The 23,167-nt window shown below is 26.0% G+C and overlaps 6 protein-coding genes across 11 annotated transcripts; 3 read left to right on the forward strand and 3 right to left on the reverse strand.

Moving 5' to 3' along the window:
* Positions 1–65: 65 nt before the first annotated feature.
* On the reverse strand, positions 66–2,089 carry LOC124430682 (holocytochrome c-type synthase). The gene is made up of 4 exons (XM_046977611.1): positions 1,724–2,089; positions 1,139–1,421; positions 651–1,006; positions 66–566 (listed from the first exon to the last, which is right to left on the reverse strand). The coding sequence occupies exons 2-4, from the start codon at positions 1,367–1,369 to the stop codon at positions 326–328; spliced, it is 828 nt and encodes a 275-aa protein (XP_046833567.1). The 5' UTR covers positions 1,370–1,421; positions 1,724–2,089; the 3' UTR covers positions 66–325.
* A 75-nt stretch (positions 2,090–2,164) lies between these two features.
* On the forward strand, positions 2,165–4,340 carry LOC124430683 (leucine-rich repeat-containing protein 34-like). The gene is made up of 8 exons (XM_046977612.1): positions 2,165–2,499; positions 2,619–2,737; positions 2,825–2,957; positions 3,017–3,151; positions 3,231–3,464; positions 3,538–3,767; positions 3,882–4,047; positions 4,108–4,340. Exons 1-8 carry the CDS (start codon positions 2,497–2,499, stop codon positions 4,330–4,332), a joined length of 1,245 nt encoding a protein of 414 aa, XP_046833568.1. The 5' UTR covers positions 2,165–2,496; the 3' UTR covers positions 4,333–4,340.
* On the reverse strand, positions 4,340–9,064 carry LOC124430680 (MATH and LRR domain-containing protein PFE0570w). Of its 2 annotated transcripts, XM_046977609.1 has the most exons (11): positions 8,728–9,064; positions 8,357–8,642; positions 7,785–8,250; positions 6,952–6,995; positions 6,311–6,875; positions 5,887–6,199; positions 5,637–5,810; positions 5,308–5,575; positions 5,040–5,192; positions 4,800–4,942; positions 4,340–4,707 (listed from the first exon to the last, which is right to left on the reverse strand). In XM_046977609.1, the coding sequence occupies exons 1-11, from the start codon at positions 8,943–8,945 to the stop codon at positions 4,488–4,490; spliced, it is 2,850 nt and encodes a 949-aa protein (XP_046833565.1). In that variant the 5' UTR covers positions 8,946–9,064; the 3' UTR covers positions 4,340–4,487. The 2 variants fall into 2 exon arrangements, with proteins under 2 accessions (XP_046833565.1, XP_046833564.1); XM_046977608.1 differs by having other exon boundaries at positions 6,952–8,250.
* Positions 9,065–9,274: 210 nt separating this feature from the next.
* Positions 9,275–10,989, forward strand: LOC124430681 (PCI domain-containing protein 2). Its single transcript, XM_046977610.1, has 5 exons — positions 9,275–9,435; positions 9,520–9,561; positions 9,637–9,758; positions 9,848–10,329; positions 10,408–10,989. The coding sequence occupies exons 1-5, from the start codon at positions 9,415–9,417 to the stop codon at positions 10,920–10,922; spliced, it is 1,182 nt and encodes a 393-aa protein (XP_046833566.1). The 5' UTR covers positions 9,275–9,414; the 3' UTR covers positions 10,923–10,989.
* A 310-nt stretch (positions 10,990–11,299) lies between these two features.
* On the forward strand, positions 11,300–23,052 carry LOC124430615 (epidermal growth factor receptor substrate 15-like 1). 5 transcript variants are annotated; one of them, XM_046977451.1, is made up of 14 exons: positions 11,300–11,581; positions 12,061–12,105; positions 12,214–12,447; positions 12,526–12,798; positions 13,100–13,315; positions 13,398–13,558; positions 13,625–13,784; positions 16,118–16,363; positions 16,730–16,792; positions 17,554–17,897; positions 18,016–18,211; positions 18,324–18,446; positions 18,516–18,842; positions 19,661–23,052. In XM_046977451.1, the coding sequence occupies exons 1-14, from the start codon at positions 11,555–11,557 to the stop codon at positions 20,312–20,314; spliced, it is 3,069 nt and encodes a 1,022-aa protein (XP_046833407.1). In that variant the 5' UTR covers positions 11,300–11,554; the 3' UTR covers positions 20,315–23,052. The 5 variants fall into 5 exon arrangements, with proteins under 5 accessions (XP_046833407.1, XP_046833409.1, XP_046833408.1 ...); XM_046977453.1 differs by lacking the exon at positions 19,661–23,052 and adding an exon at positions 19,281–19,422; XM_046977452.1 differs by lacking the exon at positions 16,730–16,792 and having other exon boundaries at positions 11,301–11,581.
* LOC124430617 (Ig-like V-type domain-containing protein FAM187A) lies at positions 13,791–16,110 on the reverse strand. The gene is made up of 6 exons (XM_046977459.1): positions 15,303–16,110; positions 14,913–15,201; positions 14,620–14,780; positions 14,370–14,551; positions 14,137–14,286; positions 13,791–14,065 (listed from the first exon to the last, which is right to left on the reverse strand). Exons 1-6 carry the CDS (start codon positions 15,315–15,317, stop codon positions 13,894–13,896), a joined length of 969 nt encoding a protein of 322 aa, XP_046833415.1. The 5' UTR covers positions 15,318–16,110; the 3' UTR covers positions 13,791–13,893.
* Positions 23,053–23,167: the final 115 nt, after the last annotated feature.

Here is a 23,167-nt window from a genome sequence, read left to right on the forward strand (position 1 = left end):
TATATATTTTTCAAAAATATCTTATATTCATTAATTTTTTATGGTATCAATAAATAAAGATAAAATTAAAAATACTACTATTTTCATTTTATATTGTAATGTTAACGCAATACATATTCATTGTGAATTATGTCTTATGTATAATCAGAAAGTGTAATTCTTCTTTAGTAATTTTCATACAATCAATAAAATAAACTTCCATGATATAACTGCATTTTTGTTTAACAACTGTTGAAATGGAAAAATGCATTACAATATTCTTTATACTTATTTCTATAATGTAATTCATTTAAAATATCTATCTAATTTCTATAAATACTATATTTTAATATATTTGGACTGTAGATGTTTGTTCTTGCACTTCATTGCTATATTTCCATCTCCACCAAGCAACTTTCATGCGATCCCAAATATTTTCCCAAGAGTCCATAGCTGGTCTTACATCAAGAAGAGCAAATTTATATCTTTCATCTACTTCTCCACCATCATAATAATCAATAACATATCGTACATCTTTACCACATCTATCTACTATCCAATCATGACGATCAAATGGTAATTCATATCTAAAATAGATATAAAAAGTAGATCTGTATAAGTAACATTATAATTTCTATATTTCTGTGAATTCAAATAAATTGCAATCATACCCTAACCAATACCGAATTCGTGCACGTGGTGAATACTGTGTAGCCTTTCCACCAAAACTACGTAATTTAGGACAATTGCATTCGCGTGCATGAAGTGCTTCCCATTTAAGAACTTCCTGCCATGCTTGTTCATTATTAGTATTATGAATTTTTATTATATCATCCATATCTTTTGGCAATATATCATCATTTTTCCAACGCCATCCTTTTCTTAACATAGCATTCCAAAACATTTGTTGTGATGGATAAACCCAAAATTCGCCATCTCCTGTTGCTTTTGGTATTGATGAGACTTGTCTGTCAGTTGGTAAAGGAAAAGGTTGATCAGGTGCTGGTTGTTGATTGGCAGGTGGCATCTGTAATATTCATTTCTTTTAATAATAATATAAGAAAATCTTAATGAATTTCTTTTTATTATGATTTATATTAAATTTTATTATATATACCATGCAATATACATATTACATATATTATTGCATTATACATACCATGTTAAGAGGATTTATTTCATTCTCAGTCATATGATCTATTGGACATTCTGACATAGATGTTTTAGATGACTGTTGACTTGTTTTCATATGCATGGGACATTCTGGTGGAGGTACATTTTGAAATTTTTCTGATTCGTGTATTACAGATTTAGATAGTTGTTGATTATTCTGTATTGGCATAATTACATCAGCGGCTGACACAGATGCAGAAGTCAATGTATTGCCCATTATTTCAATTATATTAGTACCGTAATATATATATATATATATATATATGTTGCTATAATCAGTAAAAAAATGAAAGTAATATTCAGATCAAGAAATAAAATAATATCTATATCTAGAATATATAATTATAATAATACAAAATAATTGAATTGAAATTAGTACAAATAAAATTTATTCATTTTTATAGTAATCTCAATTTTTGTAAAATAATTACGCAATTCTAACCCTAAACGATATTATAGTCGTATTTTAAAAATTTACTGTATAATAATATTTTAAATATATTACATATATTATTTTATATATACATATATCTCAAAATTTATAAATTGTAACTCGTAATTTCGTATTTACCTGTAAAATTATTTTTTATATGAAAACTCTTAACTTAGCCTGTTCAGATAACTTGAAATATCTCAAGTGTTGAGCTTGTTACGACGAATGATGATAATCAAAAGATGAATGAAAATTAATTAAATATATAGAAGCATTTATAACAACATTTGAACACTTTCAAGCTTTATATCTAAAACTTTACAAACGTTCGAACACATTTATGTCAGATCTAATGAATAGATATTATATGTAGTATAAACTTTACGTAATCACACATTACCAATATTTTAGTAATTTTTTAGTTAAACTTTTAATTTACTGAACAATATCATATTTTTAATTGGTAAAAGTAATATTGTTATAGTTTTTGTACTCAAATTTCAAATAAACATTTTAATATACAATGTGAAATATTTTGATAAGTTATTATAAGGTAGAAAAATACAGTGAGTAACCCGCATGATTTAAATTTGTACTTTATAAAATTATTTTTGCTGCAGTAATTTCATATATATTATATACTATATAAAAATTCTGTTATAGCGTTTTTATATATATATAAATTTTTCTTTAATTCCACTAATTGAAAAAGCACTAGAAATTACGTATGTATATTAATGAACTTAGCAACTAAAAAAGCATCAAAATATGTATTATAGAAATAGAAAAGTACGAATAATTTAAAAATTTTGATTTAATTGAAAATATTACATTGTTTTTTCTAAAACAATTATAATTAACATAATTTAATTAAACAAAAATCGCCAAAAATTGTTATCCAAAGTAACAACATGGTAATATTATTCCACCAATTTCTTACTTACATATATAATTTACAATTAACATACTTGCAATAAAATAATTTCTTAAGTATGATAAATGTTATATATCAACGATTTTTATAATTTTTCAGTCTAAAACAAAGCAAAACTTAATGAACAATGAACAATATTTTACGTGTTTTTGTAAAAAATATACGGATAACACAAGAAATTTGGTGTTAAAAGGAAGGGATTTAATTATCATGAAAGGGTGATTGTATTTGAAAATAAGTATTTGTTAATATTTTTTAGAGATAATGTTTGATCATTTATAAATTTTATATATTTTTAATGTTAGCAAACAACTAGAAGATTCGGATATAAAGTTTTTATTAATATTTCTTAAACAAAATCAAGATATTGTATCCCTTAACTTAGCATACAACCAAATTACATGTATTGGTTTCAAAAATTTGATTACTTACTTACTTGTAAGATAGATTAAAATCAAAGTATAATAATTTGCAATATTATAAGAATATTATTTTAGATATATAAAAATATATACAAGTTGAATGTTCAAAATAATAACATAATGGAAGCAGGAATTGATTATATGTGTGAAATAGGACAAAATTTACACATCAAGAGTCTTCAATTAAGTGGGAATAAGTTTGGCGTTGAAGTAATTATTATTGTTTTTGTTATTTCTTTAAAAGCTTATTAAATAATTCTTAAATATAAGATAATCATAATTGTTATAGTCTTCCAAAAAAATAGCATTACTATTATTGAAAAATCCATACTTAGAATATTTGGATATAGCAGAAGTAGATCAAACTATTTCAAGTTTAATATATTTTACAACAGTTATGAGACTAGATCAACCTATATACAATAAAACTTTAAAAATTTTGGACATCAGTCGTCCAAATCCAGGATGTATGTATTTTTTTAATGCAGAACAATTTGCAACTCTAATCGGACATATGTTAAGAGTAACTTTATATTTTATAATATTAATTTATTTAAACATTTTTCACGATTTACTAGGCTTAAATTTTTTTACAGAATAATACTTGTTTGCTTGGATTGCACTTACAAAAATGTGGTTTTGATTGCCATGACATTGAATGTATGATGATGAATGCACAATATAATTACACATTACATTTCCTTGATCTTGCTTGTAACAATATAGGAGATCATGGAATGCATCATCTTGCTAATTGGCTTATAAAATCTTCTGCTTTATGTGGCCTTATTTTAAGCAAAAATATTATAACTGATCATGGTGCAAGGTAGTAGAATGATTTGCAAAAGTTTATAAGACTATATGTTAATTCTATTATTTATTATTAATATTCATTATTGTATAAAATTGTATTATATATAAAATTATTTCTTTCTATAAGGATATTAAGTCATACTATACCATTTTCCAAGCTCAAGTTTTTAGATATTTCATTTAATAAAATAACTGACGATGGTATGGTAAATATTTTAAATTCTTTAAAAAAGATTTCACTCATAAAAAGCTTGCGAATATTCGGAAACTTTCTTAGTCATATAACTGCTAAGGTGTGTAATTAATTTCTCTCCTTCTTTTATTATTATACTATATATTTATTGAATTTGTAGACTATAAAGAGAATATTATTATCAAAAGTTTTATATCAAACAAATCTTGATGTCAAGCCTTATAGAGTAGAAGATAAATGGTACTGTGCTCAATATCCAATGGACTACTCTAAAGAACATTTTTATGATATGATTGAATCTTCCACAAAGTATAATAACAAAGCAGAAACTTTTTCTAACATATACAATTTCAATGAAACAAGTAAAATGAAAAAAAGATTATAGAATTAGAGATTCACTATTAACTTTCTTTAGAAAGCACGCATTAACACATTTTTATGGACTTCTGTTATAAAACCTTCGCTTTTTTGCAATAAGCATGATAGTGTAGTTCATACTAATTTGCTAATACTATTTTAATTATTCGTACATATTTTTTATCATTTTATTAATAAATTTGAGATTTGTTGACAATTATTCACGAAGTCAAATGCACTTTGATAGGATAATATTACATGTTTTAGATTGTAAAGCTGAATTAAAGCATTTTTATGTTTTTTTAAATTTTTCTTTTTATATCTAACCATTGTTAACATTTTATCCAGGACATAATGCAACCATAAAATATTTGTGTATGGTTCAAATTCTTGCCAATTATTTCTAGAAATAATAACATTATTGTTATTATCATCATCATTATTATTACTGTTGTACTATTACATTAGCTTTGAATTTATGTAATATATACTTACTGTACTTTATCTTTCATAAGACGATAAATCTCGAATTGATATTCGCCTTGAGCAGTAAATAATGCAGGATCTAAGGCTAAATCATTGAATATGCAGCATCCTTGATATGACATTCTTGAAAGAGTGAAATCTATGATACATACCTTTAAGAAAATAAATATAACATTTTGTGTATTTAATACAAATAATTATAAAAATTATTATAAATATATGATTAATATTATAAACATAAAAACATACTTTTATACCATTACTTGAAACTGAAATATCTTTATTATCAAGTTTATAGTATATATATTGTTCATCTGTATGAGAAATCAAGATATTCCCCCAATGCAAGTCTCTATGTTCAAACTTAAGTGATCTTTCAGCGACTGCTAATGCTAATGTAGCCTATGAAAAAAGAATTGATAATTAAGATTAAGGTATTATTAGTTATTATATATATTTCATATAAAATATTATTATAATTTGTTTCCTCTTATTTCTTTAAAATTACTGATATTACCTGTATAAACAATGCATATGCTTCTACAGCTGTGTGAAATTCAAAAGATTCAAGATCCTGACCACCATGACCAAGTTCAAGAGAAATATAAAGTTGCTTTTCATCAAAAATTGATGGGCAATCATTATCAGATGTTTTTTCTTCATCATACTTCTTCCACAAATTTATCATTTTTTCAGGATACTTTCCTTCAATGCATTTAATACTTTTTACTTCAACAAATCCACTTGTGTTATGATTTTTGTTAAATCTTAAATTATGTAACTCTCTGAAAATTATGAAATTAAGATTAAACTGTATGTGTAAACTTATAACGAAGTAGCACATACTTAGCAATAACAATTTCTGAGAGTATTTCATCAAATTTCTTTTGTGATTCTCCATTAACTAATTGAACACCTTCTATAGGTATAATCTTTAGAACAGATTTTTGTGTGTCCTTTTCATAAAGAAATACCTCTCCATATACACCTTCTCCTATTTTTCGACAAAATTTCAAATACCTATTATAAAAATGAAAAATATTTCAATTTTTTGAAAATATTAATTTAAGTTATACATAATTTTTAATTTACTCACTTTGTTGAAAACAAATCTCTGAATGGTAAATAATGTTTTTGGGAACATTTTTGTAAAATAACATCTTTCGCAGTTCCTGATGAACAAATTTCGGCACAATTATTTTCCATATCATTATGCTGAGTACTATATTCAGTGTTACAACTAGTTTCCGGTAATATATGTTCATTGTTGACAGTAGTTTTAATTCCATATACTTCAAGAAATGAAGTATCACTAGCATTTTTGATAATTCTATTATCGCATACAACACGAATAGAAGTTCTTCTAACAAATCTTTTTAAATTGATAAACTGATTTGTATCACATTCATCTATAACAATGTTATTATAAGATTTGATTTGTGTCTTATTACACATAATGTTTCAATTATTGATATTTTTTAAATAATTATATATATGCATATATTTTTAGCTAAAGTTACCTTTTTTCTGCATATCTAATATATCCTTAACACTATGTCTCCATCTTTTACCTTTCTCAGTAGATGTTCTATTTAGATTTAATCCATTCTGAAAGTTATGTAGAATGGATAAAGAACGTGTCCAAGACTTGCCTGGCTTTAGAAATATAAACTTTCCTGATAAAGAAGGCATTTGCTCATTGATTAATAAATTTGGCTCATCACACTGTGTAATAATATTTACAGAAGTATCAGTTACATTCTTCGTAGGATCTTGATTCAAAATATGCTCATTCACTTTCTCATTGTATTGTGACATTTCACATGTTGAATATTGCATAATATCATTTTCATTTTCACAAATATTACTTAAGTAAAAGTTCCTTTTCCTATCTGGTTGTTTCCTTTCAGTAACTTTTACTGAATGTTTCAATCGAGTGAAAAAATTAATTGTTTCATTCATATTGAGTTGACATTGATTTTCATCCATTGATTTGCCATGACTTCTTTCTTCAATGGTATCTTCATTTTCAATATGTTCCTCATTAGATTTTTCCTTTGTAATTGTTATAAGTGGTTCTTCTTTCTAAAATTAGAATATATAAAAACAAATAAGCTGTGTAATATTTATTATCAAAAATTAAATTATTTTTTTTTGCTACCTTTAATATTTCTGATTTTATAATTTTTTCTGTATTATATATATCTGAAATAATAGGTTTCAACTTTAGTTCAGTATTATCATTATTTTCATGCACATTCATATTTGTAAATGATTTTTCTTTTATTGCACTCATGCTGTTATCATTTTCCAAAACATATAATTTACTTCCATGATCATCAAACAAGGAACACGATCTATTTGTCTCTATAGAAAAGTTTATACTATTTAACAATGGATTATCTTCCAGATGTGTTTTGTTATACTTTTGTTTCAATGCTATATCAATGCTATCATCCATAAATATTGTAGCATATGTTTTCCTGTTATTGATAAAATTTGAATTTTGTTTAGAAATGCTTAAATGTAATATTTCTGGTTCTTGTATATCAAGCTTAATACCTTCACTACTTGACAAATTATCTACTGATGTTGAGTTTCGTATTTTTCTATCTCTTATATATAAAATCTTATCCTTCATATCTGATTCAACATTAATGGAAGCGTTTATACTTGTCTCATCTAATATATGCAAATTGTTTGACTGTAATTGATCAAGCAATGCGGGAATGTCGCTTATAGCATGAGATTTTGTAATATCAATTGGTGAATAGCAAGGAGAATATGCTGATCTTCTTTTACATTTAATGATAGGTGTGCTACTCACTGGATTTTTTTCAGAATTTAAATCCTTACTTATACTGTTTGAATTTTTGCAGATCAAGTCATTTATAGGTGATTTGTATTTGCTATTTATAGAATTACTTGATATCTTATGTAAAACTAAGTGACATTCTTTTAATATATATTTGGATTCATTAACCATAAACTTACACTTTTCTATATTATTTTTGTAGAGTACTACAGAACAAGGTTTAATTTTAAACTTGTTGTCCATTGAATCAGGAATGTTATGTGATACTGATGATGTTAAAGAGAAATTTTCATTATTTTCATTGTTAATCTTTTGTGTTTTTTTAATAGACGTCAATCGGCATATTTTCTTTTTATCATTAATTTTTGAAATGTTAGTAGTTTTCCTTAAAGGGCTATATAATTCACATTTATTGCAGTGTAATAAATCAGTATTTTTTTTATGAATATTCTTATAAGGGACAGTACTATTATTAATATTCTCATTATTAGTCATTCTATTAATATTAGCATTAACAATATCTGACTCATATAATTGGTCATTAGAATTTTTAAACACAGAATATAAAATCTCTCCATTATTTGATTTACATTGTTTTTTATTTTTTGTTTTTTGAATTTTCTTTATTCTTTTACTTTTGCAAGCCTAAAAAGAAATAAAAATACAGTTAAAAATAAATATTCTTATTTAATTCTTTAAAATGATATAATTTTGCAAATTATGTTTTTTCAAAATAATTGTTTCAAAGTACCTTAGTTTGATTTTTTTTCTTAACATTTCTTATTTCTTTCGTATGCTGTGAATTATATAAAGCTCCTGTTATAGACGTTTTTTTATTTTTAGGTTTTACATTTTTTTTATATGGTAGCATTTTTAAAGATTTTGTATACTTCATATTTGGGCTAACACTAACATTAGAATTACAAAAAGAAATATGAAATAAAGATTCATTTATATTTTCCTCTTCGCTATTTATATCAGAACTACTACCGCTCCATGAGTTATTGTCAATACAATCAGGCGGTATTGCTGGTACTCTATATTAAGAAACAAAACATACTTATTATTTAAAAAAATAAAAAAATAAAAAAATAAAAAAAAACAAGTAAACTAAGAACTTACACTGCATCTTTAGCAATTCTATCAAATGTTGTTTCAAAAGGATCGTAATCTAATGAATCTTCACTTATTTTATTTTCATTAACGTTATCAATTCCATATTGTTCTTTGAGAATATCGTCAGTTTTTAATGTTAAATCCACTTTAGCAAAGTCACTAATTTTTATCAACGGATTTGGAATATTTCTTCTTTGATATGTACGTATAGGTTTTCGTAGCATTGTAATTTATATTTAATAAATATTATATGAACTATTACTTCCCTATCAAATCAGAAAGTATATATACATTACAAATTGTTAATATAACATTTATTAAAAAAACATACGAATACTTTTCTTTCTTTTAAATATACTTAAAATTTAAAACGTACATCCATAGAATATATTATAGATAGATTTATAAATCACTATAAAAAATCTGTTGAAATAAGAAGTCTATCATTGGTTAATGTAAGTGCGCCTTTAACCACGTTTGACCACTAGTTTTAAATCAAGAAATTTTCCCGCCTTTATTAATATCGTATAATTTGTTTCTTCTATAGCACACTTAACAGCTCAATCAACAGTTCAATGACAAATAACAAATATCGTTTGACTGATAATCTAAAGATGTATAGTAATTTATTGTATTTATATATATATTGATTATAAACATAGATATATTAGTAATTATATCATAAAATTTACAATGGATTCATATATAATGCAGGTAATTTAACATACAAATATTTAGAAAATTTAAACATAAAAAGGTCGTAACGCTTTAAGGTTATATTTATATTATTTTAAATAGTTACGGCGTATGTGGCTCAATCAAGATGGAGATGTATTAGCAGTGAGTAATATGTCTCATTTATTTAAAAAAACAATTTAATTATATATCCTGTAATTAATAATAATTTTTTTAAAGGATTTACTTTCCCTTAAACACAATCATATTTTGATACCTAATATTGGGTCAGAAGCAGCCATGACAAAGGCAATGGAGCATTTGTCTGCTCCTTTCGATGATCTAGTACTTTACCACTTAAAGTATTAACAGATTTTTTTCAATAATGATTACTATGTATTTTTTTTAATAGTAAAATAAAATAACACATAATGTACATTTATATTAATAGGACTATAGCAGCAATGAATAAAGATGACCAATTTACAATGTACAATTACCAAAGTTCAGCAGTTCAATCTTTAACTAAAATTCTTCAAATGCAGAAAGAAGAGAATTGGATGCTGCGAGTTATGAACGTTATGTGTTTAGAATTGAGATTATTAGCAGTTCGTACAGAAAGTTCAAAAACAAATAGAAATATGAAACCAGGAGAAGTTCTTGAAAAATGTGCGGAATGTTTAATGGGTTGTTTTCGAGTATGTGCTGCTGACAATCGCAGTTCAGAATATGATACAAAAAGATGGGGAATGTTGGCATTAGTTAATCAGTTGCTAAAAGTTTACTTTAGAATTAATAAGTTACATTTATGTAGACCTCTAATAAGAGCAATAGAATCATCTCCATATAAGGACCATTTTGCATTAGCTCAACAAATTACATATAAATTTTTTGTTGGTCGTAAAGCTATGTTCGATAGTGATTACAAAACTGGTAAGTTAAATTTTATTATAATCAATTTATCATAACTATTATTGTATTAATTCAATACCATTATTTATTTTATTTTAGCTGATGCATATTTAACATATGCATTTGAACATTGCCATAAGCATTCTCACAAAAATAAAAAATTAATTTTAACGTATCTTGTCCCAGTTAAAATGTTGCTTGGATATATGCCAAAGAAAACTCTTTTAGAAAAATATAACCTGATGGAATTCTGGGAATTAGTAGAATCTGTAAAGAAAGGAGATTTACGTAGTTTAGAAAGAGTGATGGCAAAACATGAAACATTTTTTATCGATGCTGGAATATACTTGATTGTTGAAAAGTTAAAATTAATTGCCTATAGAAATCTATTTAAGAAAGTGTATCTTGTATTAAATACACATCAGATACCAGTGCAAAGTTTACTTTCAGCTTTGGAAATGCATGGTATTGAAGATGTAGACATGGATGAAACGGAATGTCTTGTTTCAAACTTAATATATGAAGGAAAAATAAAGGGATACATATCCCATCAACATAAAAAATTAGTTATTTCAAAACAAAATCCATTTCCTATATTATCTACGATACTGTAAAAATGATCAATATTATTATTTATTATATATATATACTAACATAATAAAGATTTATAAAACACATCTATATATGGATATTTTTAATAACCTATTAAGATTCCTTTACAACAAAATACTTATAATGAATAATATTCAGATAATATTTAATTTTATTTAACATTTAATATTCATATATTGCATTTAATTAGAGTAATTATTGTAATAAGAAGGTTCGTTATTTTTAAATAAACATTTATATCCATAATTATTTTGGAAAATCGAGCATTTTCAAATACTTTTATCTATTGTGCCAATGTTGGCTAATATTGATATACATAGAAATTGGAACATTATATGTCTCAAGGTATGTTTTTATGTGTAAATCGCTTCTGAAGTAGAGGAGGGGATCGCGAATATCAGTGAAGTTTGCTACGAGTTAGAAACTCTGCGTTCCTTTAAAACGGGTAGACGTTGTGTAGTTTCATTTTTCTTGCACGCGTGCGTTATTTTGTTTGTAGGAAAGGAAGTGTGATTACGACGTTTGTCGACATATCCGGCGATAAAAATTCGTTTACAAAATGCCAATTAAAGTAGTGAAAACGACATGCTATCGATTGAAAGCCTGATTGGTTAAGCCAGTGTTCGATGCAAGTATGGCCGCCCTGCCATCACCCACGCAGGTACATCTTCATTTTTATATGTCTACCATGGTATAATATTACGTTTACTATGTTTATAATATAAAAAATGGCTTAAAAAAAAATCTTTTTTATTAGCAAAATATATCATTTAATAATTCAGGATATCTTACAATATTAGACGCTTTCGATTGATTTCCTTGGCCTGTTTGACAGCACCGATGATACTTTAACGTATCAAGAATAAATTTATCAGATTCTTTACATTAGCCCTTCTTTTTAATTATTTTAATAAATGGAAAAAAGAATCGTTAATAAAAAATTTAATTAATCAAATCCTTACAAGAGATACAATTTCGATCGATTGTAAAACTTTCTTTTACAAATTCTTAATGCTTTCGGCAAATAATGTTTATTATGTTCATAATTATTCACAAATACTTGTTTTTATTAGCAAATGAAGTGTTTTTCCTGATGAAATCTATTGTAGCTTATCATTATAAAATATTTCATTTTTATAGGTGGCTGGAAGCCATACTGCCATATATGAAGCATATTATAATCAGGTATATTTAGATAAGTTAAAATGATCAACATTTTTAAATATATAAATATCAATCTACTAGATTATTAATCTAATAATATTAAAAATATATAATAATATATATATAAAGGTTGATCCCAATGGATATGGAAGAATTGGTGCAATGGAAGCAGCAAGATTTTTGAAAAAATCTCAACTGAGTGATGGTATTCTCAGTAAGATATGGGATATGGCAGATCCACAATCTCGAGGATCATTAGATAAGTCTGGTCTTTTTGTGGCCCTTAAACTTTGTGCACTAGCACAAGCTGGACATGATCTAAGCATGAATAATTTAAATTTAGAGTTACCTCCTCCAAAGATGGTAAGATCTAATTTAATATTTAATTCGAATAAAATGCTTAATTTTATCATTTTTTTTATTTACTCTTCTATATTTTAGGGAGATATTCCTATTGTACAACAAAAAAATGTTTCAAATACATTACCAATAATAACATCCATTAACAACGGAGATTGGTCTATAAAACCTAATGAAAGAGCAAAATATGATCAGTTATTTGACAGTCTCCAACCTTCAAATGGCTATATACCTGGAAATAAAGTTAAAGGTGTACTTATGGACAGTAAACTTCCTTTAGATACACTTGGAAAAATTTGGGATTTAGCGGACATGGATAAAGATGGTATGCTGGATAGACATGAATTTATAGTTGTGAGTATGCTCAATTCTAATAAAAAATATTGTTTTGTCAAGTACAAATTTTTATTAAATGTGTGTATGTGTATATTCTTGATATTAACATCTTAATATATAAGTAAACATAATTGATATGCATATGTAAATTAAATTATTTATCAGTGATAATTTCTTCTATACAATGAGAAATGTAATTTAAAAGAACAAAAATATGTTTTTTAATTATAATTTTTTCATGATCCTTATAGTTCTATTGAAGATTAATAATCATATTTCAAGAGGATCATCCTATGTAATTTTAGTTATTGTTACACAGGCTATGCATCTTGTGTATAAAGCATTAGAAAAATATGCTATACCAAGTGTACTACCTCCTGAATTAATGCCACCTGGTAAAAGAAAGGACATTTCTATGCTGGTATCTAAATCACCTGTACCTATGACTGTACCAACAATGACACCACCACCAATTCCACCTTTACCGAACATATCATCAGGAAAAAATTTATCTGGTCCAATTGATACAATAAAGGTATTTACCAATTATTTCTGATATACTAATTTTATAAAACTTACATTCTTCATAGTATGATATAATATATTTTTATCTACAGTCTAGTGCACAGCCTTGGGTAGTTTCAGCTGAAGATCAAATAGCAGCTGATAAACTGTTTTTACAAGCAGATTTGGATATGGATGGATTTGTCTCAGGCTTAGAAATTAAAGATGTCTTCCTTCAAAGTGGACTTCCACAAGCTGTATTAGCTCATATATGGTATGTAAGATAATCTTATACATTAATCAAATTAATCTTATGACATTAATCAAAATATAATTTCAGGGGCTTATGTGATACATGTCAAAGTGGAAAACTAAATAAAGAACAATTTGCTTTGGCAATGTGGTTGATAAAACAAAAGCTTAGAGATATTGATCCACCAACGACTCTAAAACCTGAAATGGTACCTCCGTCTTTACGAAAAGGTGGAGATCTTATCATGGTAAGTACTTCAAAATTACTTCTTTATTTGAAAAAACATTTCTTTACTATTTTAATGTAATACTGAAATATTTACAGTAACTTGATGATTTGAATTTTTGTAATGTCATCTAATGTTTCGTAAATCGTCTTTTGCCTTTTAACACTCTCCAAATTACTATAGTAAATACAGAAATAATAGCAATAGTACCAAACATCATATAATGATAGTTTAATTTTAATTCTGTTTCATCGGTCACTATTAATTTTACTGTTCCTGCAAGTTGATTATTTTGCCAGCAACTAAAAAATTACATAAGCATATAAGTATAAACATTTTCGATATTGACATTATCTATTATGAGAGCAAATACCTATATATGTTACTATCTGTAAATTTTAATTTTTTAAAAACTATACGCATCCGTGAATCAATAAATATTGTTGAATTTGAATGATATTTAATAAATGGTAATATTTTAATTCCAATTTTCCAAATTATTGGTGTTTCTATATTTAGATTTCTGAAATATTACAATTATCTTATTTAAGTTTTCTTATTTAGAATATAACTTAAGTAATAAGATTAAAAGGAATGTTATTTTACCCTGGACATTTGATTTGTATTTTCTTATTAATTATTCCATAAATTATTGTTCTTGTAATTTCTGGCGCTAAAGAAGGTATTTTTTGGATCATAGAATATATATTAGCACTATTATTTGCACTTTCAATTATTTTGCCAGCTTTATTATGTACTTCAAATACTACATCACTTGAACAGTTTTTCTATAATAATGGAATATTATTATTTCATTAAATGTTTTAGAAAATAATACAATCATAAAAGACAATACCTTGCAATATTTAACCATCATTTCAATTTTCCTTTGTTTAATAATTATATGTTTTCGGATATGATATGGGATATATCTAAATTTACATGGCAATTTATTTTGGAATACATAAAATAGTATTTCCATTATATATTGTATATTTTCACTTAAGTTGTCTTCATCTTAATGTTATATTATCATCCAATAAATGAAATTTTATATATAAAAGATATTATTTATATAATATATATTATTTTATATATATATATATATATATATATATATATATATATATATATCACAAATTTACATACCAATGCCAGCATGATATACAGGATTTTCTAATAGAGAAAGAGTACAATAACCATAACGAATTTTTATACCAACATTATCACATTTGGAACATGGAGACCAATTCATCCATGTAGTATATATTTTTAAGTTGTATTCTGTTATTATTTCTGATGATGCAGCATGTCGTACGTTTGGTACTGCATTAGGATGAACAATATCTATGCCCTCATAACCATTATCAACATGCAAATAATAAAGTGTTCCTTTTGTATCTTTCATTTGACACCAATACTGGCCATCTTGTTCTAACTAAATAAATTGATATTAACTAAAGTTACATTATATATATAATTAATTTCTGAAAACATGAATTTAATTTTACTTTAGTCTGTTGTTCTCATAATATATACCTGAATGTTATACATTTTTAAATATTTATTATTTTGAGAAACTAATATGTGTGAGGCAGATTGAATTAATTCATTAGTAACATTATTATTGCTGCTACTATTAAAATACCATTCAATGGTATTAACTTCATATACTACTAATGGAGAGATACATATCTCACACTTCAAACTATAAATTATATATAAGTAAGATTTTATTAAGATTCGAGTTTAATTAAGATTCAGTATTATTTTTTATTCATACATTACTGATGTTCCTTCCAGTACTATAAGGGCAACAGGATGTAGTATTTTCTGTGATTTAATTTGGGTATATTGCTTATTTAAACATGCATAATATTTTAACCATTGCTCTTTGTATACTTGTCTAAGATTATTATTACTTCTTGGATATTCAAAATTTGTATCTATAATTCTGGTTGTACCTAAATAAGCATGTTTTTATAAAATCCAAAGTAAAAACTTACATATATCGATACTCTTACTGTATTTACTATCATATATGTCTCCTAACTTTGGAATTCTAAGATCATAACTTAAATTTATTGTAATTAATAATACATAAACCGCAAATACATTACACATTGTCATTATATTATAGTTATATATATCAGCATATGTTATTATTCTTTTAGCAATTGTTTCTATAACATATTGTAGTAATTTTTTATGGTTGTGTTGACATATATATTTCAAATATTATTTTAAATAATATTAGTTATAGGCATTATAAAAAACATAATATGAATTATTATTAGTTTAAGAAATATGCAGTAATATATAATTAATCATCCTTTATTACTCTTCTATTGCAGGAAAATAATAATATTTCGGGATATTCTAATCCAGAATTAGATATGATAAATAAGGATATAGCAGAGCTTACACGAGAAAGACATAGCATGGAACAAGACATAGCTCAAAAAGAAGCTGATATCAAGATTAAAAATGGAGAAATTAAAAGTCTTCAAAGTGAGTTGGACACACTAGCTGCTACCTTAAAACAATTAGAAAACCAGAAGGGTGAGGCACAGAAGAGATTAAATGACTTAAAGGCACAGGTAAGTGGACAAGCAAGACAATTTTTGGCTTGGCTGCTAAATGTTTAGCTTCGCTTGTTAGAAATTATGACCTTTATAAAAAACTAAATTATACTGATTTAAAATTTCATGGTACTTTATGATTATATTATAACTGTACTATATTTTAGTTATATTATTTTTCTAATTATTAAAAATTACACACAATGGGTTATTAGGAATAAACGATACGAAAGATAATCGACTCGTATTGTCACTCATTTGATATTAATTTGTATAGTGATCATAATTTATATTTTATTACTTTTTTTCTATTTTTTTTTTTTTTTTCTTTTTTTTTTCATCTCATCATGATTTGTTTTTGTCATATTTTTGTTTGGCTTGTAGACAGCTGATGTAGATAGAGATTTGAGTGAAGTGGAGAGCAAGATTTGCAAGGAACAGAAGAAGGTACATCAAAAATTTTCGTTTCTGATCAGGGACAGGTACTAATTCGATCAGTTTTGACATGACAGTGTTTGAAAAATAGACTTTGTTCTTGTTTTTAATAAATTATAAGCATTAGCAGTTCTAATTATGTTACAGTACGAGTTTTTCATCTTATTATTTCTTAGATTTCTCTTCTTCTAATCATTAATAAAAAAGTAAAAATATTTTTCTTATATTAATATTCTAATTAATTTTATAACATAATTTATAACATTCATAACATATGCGCAATAACCAAAAATATTTCAGATTTGTAATATTGATTTTAGGTCACAATTTTATCTCAATCATCTATTGCTTCTTTCTCTCTTTTTAAGACTGTATAACTAAAATATGAACGAAATGCATTAATGTTGGTGTTTTTTGCTGCCTATTGTCTCTTCACTCACAGTTAATAAATTAATAAAAAATATAAGTGTATTATATTACTTTATATATTTTTAAGTAATATAGCTGAAATATTATAGAATAGGTACATATAAATAAAACTAACTTTTAAAAAGAGTCTACTAGAATTTAGATGTTAATTGATACAAAATTATTTTCAATTAAATTAAATACTAAATAGAGTAGTGAAGAATCAAGATTGCAATAATAATTTTATATTCCACGTATATATACATATAGTACAATAGTACTATCGAGACAAAAATACAGATCGAGATAAAAATAAAAATAAAAAAGAAAAAAAAAAATTCATTTTCGTTTATTACGAACTTTAGGTTGACAAATTACGACAGCAAGCTGAAGAACAAGAGTCAGTCTTACGTGCTCAGGAAGAAGAACTCAATTCCAAACGCCAGGAACTTGAGGGATTGAGACAAGAAGAACAACAGTTAGAACAACAGCAGCATAAAAGCAGGGACCAATTAAATGAGCTTACGAAAAATTTGCAAGATACACAATTACAAATTAGTCAAGCGAAAGCTAAAATTACACATTTACAAGAACAGCAACGGCAAATGAGTGATGCTATTGCACTTTATGATTCTGCACTTGCTACAGCAGATGCCTCTCTTGTACCTGATACTAGTCTACAATTTAATCCTGAGATTGAAGATATAGAGTATGTATAATATATATTATATATTATTTCATAATATTTTTTATTAAGTCTCATAAAAAAAAAAGAAGAAATTAAAATTATACAAAATTAATACATCTATAATTTCTAAATAATCTAGGTATGATGAAAAAGAAACCACAAGTGTGAATGAAGACAATAAAGCAATAGTTGATACTTTCACAAATGCAAATGGACCTGGTGTTTTTGATGGCTTTGATAGCCAAGATACTTTTTCATCAAAGAAGGCTCAAGAAGCTTTTTCTACATCTACACCCGATCCATTTGGAAATACATTCCCATCACAATCGGCAACGGTAATCTTTCTTATTAATTTGCCTTAATTGATTTTGTATATATATATATAATGTATTAATTTTGTGGATAAATATTTCTTTATTATTTTTTATAATTAAAATTTCTTTTCAGAGTGATTTTACCAATGATCCATTTACTGCATTCGAAAACACTAACACAGTAAAACAAGATCCATTTGATCCATTTGGAGATAGTAAAAGAAATGATCAAAAAATTGGTATAGCTGCATCAACGGTAAATCAAAATATTAATGTATTATTGTATAAAAAAAATTCTTATCATCATTTAATATTTTTCATATAGGTAACAAAAGATCCATTTGGAGATGATCCATTTGCAAATCTTCATGCTCCACCACGACCAGAAAGCCCTAGCCCAGCTCTTCCACCTAAGAAAGCTAAACAACCACCGCCACGGCCTGCACCACCGCGACCATCACAAGGTCCAACAGGATCTTTGAGAGCAGCTCCAGTTCCAGCTCCTCCTACTCCATCTCCTACTCCTGATCCATTTGCGAATGCAAATTCAGATCCTTTTGCCGTGCAACAACCAATTGGAGACAACAATAATATCAGTAATTTCACAGGATCATCTACAGGATTCGCAGATTTTGCAAATTTTGATTCAAAGGTATGCATTATAATAATTTTCAATCACAACATACAAATTTTATTTATTACATATCATAATTGTATTACTTTTTAATATCATATTTATCATATTTATCAAACTTTCCAACATTTTTTTAAGTATTCTCCTGTGTCTTTTTGTTCATATTTAAAAGCATGATCTATCCCTTATCTAAATCAATAGTTCTTAGTATGTTGTATAATGATTTTATTTGTATGGAAAGCTTGTTTTGTAGAATAAGATCGTTACGAACATTGGAATAATTTTTACGATCATTGTTTATTACATATTCATTTTTAAAAAATCAACATTTAATACCATTTATTGAGTTATAAAATATGGTTGAACTTATTATTCCAGTATTTTAAACGATATTTTTTTTATAAGAAATGTATCATTATTAAGAAGAATTAATTATTTAATTTGTTTTACATTTAGGTAGAGGCTGCACAATTTTCAGTTTATCCACCGACTTGCCTTGTGAGGCATATTATCAACAAATTTATTTGTTTACAATATGTTTTCTTACACGTAAAATTTGTTTTCTTATGATTTGCTTATAATAAATTTTGCTTTCATATCTTTCATTTAAAATGTTTGAGTTATATCAAGGAATAATATTAATTTAATGCAATATTTGATATAGAATTTAAAGAAATTGTAACTCAAACATTTTAAGGTCATTGTTTTAAAAAATTTTTTAATCCCTATAATAGCAGAACCTTGGACCAGCAGATTAATGATAACTAGCGGTATTTGCGTTATTTCTTCTAACTTTCCAGTAAAACAAAACTGACCAGTGACAAAACCTGCTTTAGCCGGAATCTTCGCTCAATCGAACAGCGCCACCCAGACCAGTGAGTCGACCACATGCTGCAGTAACACTAATATCGAAGCTGCCAGACTTCACAGAAGATCCCTTCCGAAATTATCGATATGAAGATCCATTTAATATAACAGACCCTTTCTCCGATGAAGTAGAGGATTATAACGCAAACAAAAATACCACAATGAGCATGGTGGATCCATTTGGATTTGAATCTACATCAGTATCAAATACTAAGAACTCCTTAGTAAAAGGATTTGATGCTGATTTTGGTAAAGCCTTTTCTGATCGAAATAGGAATATAAAATCATCTGAAGCGGATGCTTTCTCTATTGACAAAACCAAAACAATCGATATCGATGAAGCATTTTCTAACAAATGTGACAAAAGTGGAAGATGGCAGGCACAGGAAATAGCGCATAATTTAAGTGTTAAACTAAATCTTAATGATAAAAAAACGAAAAATGATGTTGATAACATTTGGAATGGTACGGCACCTCTTGCATTAACAGAAGATGAACAGCTTGCTTGGGCAGCTAAGCAAAGTCTAAAAACTGAAGAAGAAAGACGTAGGCTCAAGGAACAAGAAGAAGCTGAATTAGCTCTTGTTCTTGAACTAAGTAAACGAGACAAATCTGGAAAATAAAATTTTTTTCTTCATTGCGATAATTTATACTATGATTTACCAAGTAGTATATTTTTTAATCCAATGACTTACTGACTTTTTAAAGAAGTAACAGATAAAAAATATATATGATTTCAAAATTACCATCAGTGTTTTTAGATAAATTAGTGAAGAATTTTATTTTTAAGATTACGTATAAACATATGTATAATTAATATTTAATTTACCATTATTATTATAACTATTATTATTATTGTCATTATTTTATTATTTTTATTATTATTATTATTATTATTATTATTATTATTATTATTATTATTATTATTATTATTATTGTTGTTGTTGTTATTATGGGATCACACATTTTCGTAAATATGATTTATACTGTAACCAACTTTAAAAAGAAGAAAATTCTCGTGATTTCTGTTGAAACCAAAGGCTTGTATAATAATGCTTTTTCACTGAATTTTTAAATCATGATGAATGTTTGAGAACGTTTCTCCTCTTTCTTCCTATTCATTGTATTTTATCAGCTTATCTAATACATTAAAATCTTATGAAATTAATTGCAATTTTGCAATGATAAATTCTAAAATAATATTGATAATATTGTCCTAATAAATCATAAGCTACATGTATACACATGACTCAACAAGGCAGTTAAATTTAAATATATAAAAAGGATAGAATGGCATATTATTGGATCGACAATAAGATGATGTATGAATATTGAGAGAATTCATATACGTATCAGTATAGAAGCCAATGCAGATTTAAGCCTGTTGAAAATTCTCTTTATGTATACTGTTAATATAAATTTATGAATAACGTCAAGATAATACTTGAAATCTTTCTGATAGCAGTCATTTGTAATATGTACTGTATACATTGTTTACCTTTAAACAATAACTTGAAAAGTTCTTATATTGTTGTAATCTTTCCTGTTATTAAGAAATGAAAATTACATATAAGGAAAAAGTTAACAAGCAATTCTTTAGTAAAAAAAAAAACAGCACTGAAATGTTGATACAGTTTTTGCTATTTTAAAAATTATACTAGCATTAGGTTAAACTGATGTTGTAAATCTATGATCGTTTAAAACTTCTATCCAATTAAGGAGTTTTGTAATTAGCTTTAAACACACTGTTAATGAGTCAATATCTTGTAGATTGCTCAAGATACATTTGATAAATAAATGCAATTATATTAGTTGCATGTAAACTCTTAGGACAACGATGATATGAGAATGCCATTTAACTAAATTTTTGGTCTCTTAATATATCCCAAAGAATAAGGTGTTCAGATTGTATTTTTGTGTTTGATTTAAGATATTAACCATTTAAAATACAGGAACGTGTTTATCCTGATCACATCATTAGTTGTTAATTTCGCAGTAACGATGAATTATATCTAATGTATATATATATAATTGTTGTCTATATCATTTCATGATATTAATATAGTATCGAAGTTATGATTGTATGGATAAACTACTGTTGCTATAATACTTATGATAAAGGATGTCTCCTGCAAACGTTAATCAAGATAAAGTAAAATAATAATACTGTAAATTTCATAATACTCGTGATTTTGCAACAAGTAGAGATAAATAATCATAATTTTAATTTGCGTATTAATGCAAGTTTATTGCGTCTATTCAGGTACACCTATATGCTCATGTGCAATCATTGAGTACTGAAGCCACAATTGCTATATTTTAAGTTAAAAACACTTTGTAATGCTCACTATAAAAACATAGAAAACAATTTCAGTTTTAATTAATAGTTTTAATGAAAATCGATATATTGTAAACAAGTTTAAGGAAGAACTGAAATTGACTGACAAATAATGAATATAAATTATTTATGTTGTGAAATGAACAAAAGATAGATGTGTTATAGAATTAATGTAGCAATCGTATATTTCTGAATGAAGCTTCTAATAATCATTGACATATACGTATCGATGCGATGAAATATGTCTCTTTTTTACGCACACATGGATTCATGTGCCGCACGCGGAGAAAAAAAAGACGAATGAGTGAATGAGACGAATAAATGCGTGAGAAAGAAAGAAAGAATTCGGAGAAAAATAAAATCGTGCTAGAGAATTCGATATTGTTATAGATATATAAAAGTGCATAGTGTGTGAGAACCCAGTATTTATCTTAATGTATACTGCTTTGTGCCATGCAAAAGTATAAAATTCTACTGAAAATTTCACGCTCGGCAATATTGCTATTATTAGGGAACTCAATCATGAATTATTTTGTTATTGCTTTCATAGCGATATTATGATTTGAAACATTGATATATTTCATAAATGCAACGTTATCGATATTTTATACCATAATACAAAAGTTAATCCTTGGATAATTATTTATATGTGAATATATGAAAAGTATATGATATACGATAATGTAGACAGATTTAATGAACAATAATTAATTGCCGCATAATCATACATACAAAAAAAAAAAAAAAAAGAGAAAGAAAAATAGAAACGCTTGTAATATTAACAGTAAATTATTAACGATCCGAATGAAATGCACTAAAATGATGTGCGTTGCTTGCCTAATATACAAGCATTTTGTTGAATATATCAAATAAGAAAATTTACATTATATTCCCAAAGCGTTTTCATTTTTAGTTAAAGAGAAATGTCCATCACGTATAAATGTCATAAATCTTCCAGAAGTCTACAAAAAAGAACCAAATAAACTTGGAAATCATGTAATAACAAATCCTAAAGAAAATCTATATATTTTTAATTTAATTATGCCATCCTATCTATCTCAATTCAGGATTGAACTACCCATTGCATGCATTTGCAATAAAGAAACAATTATTTATTGCACATACATAGATGATTACG

Source organism: Vespa crabro, chromosome 19 (genome assembly GCF_910589235.1).
Source record: "Vespa crabro chromosome 19, iyVesCrab1.2, whole genome shotgun sequence".
Classification (NCBI taxonomy): Eukaryota; Metazoa; Arthropoda; class Insecta; order Hymenoptera; family Vespidae; genus Vespa; species Vespa crabro.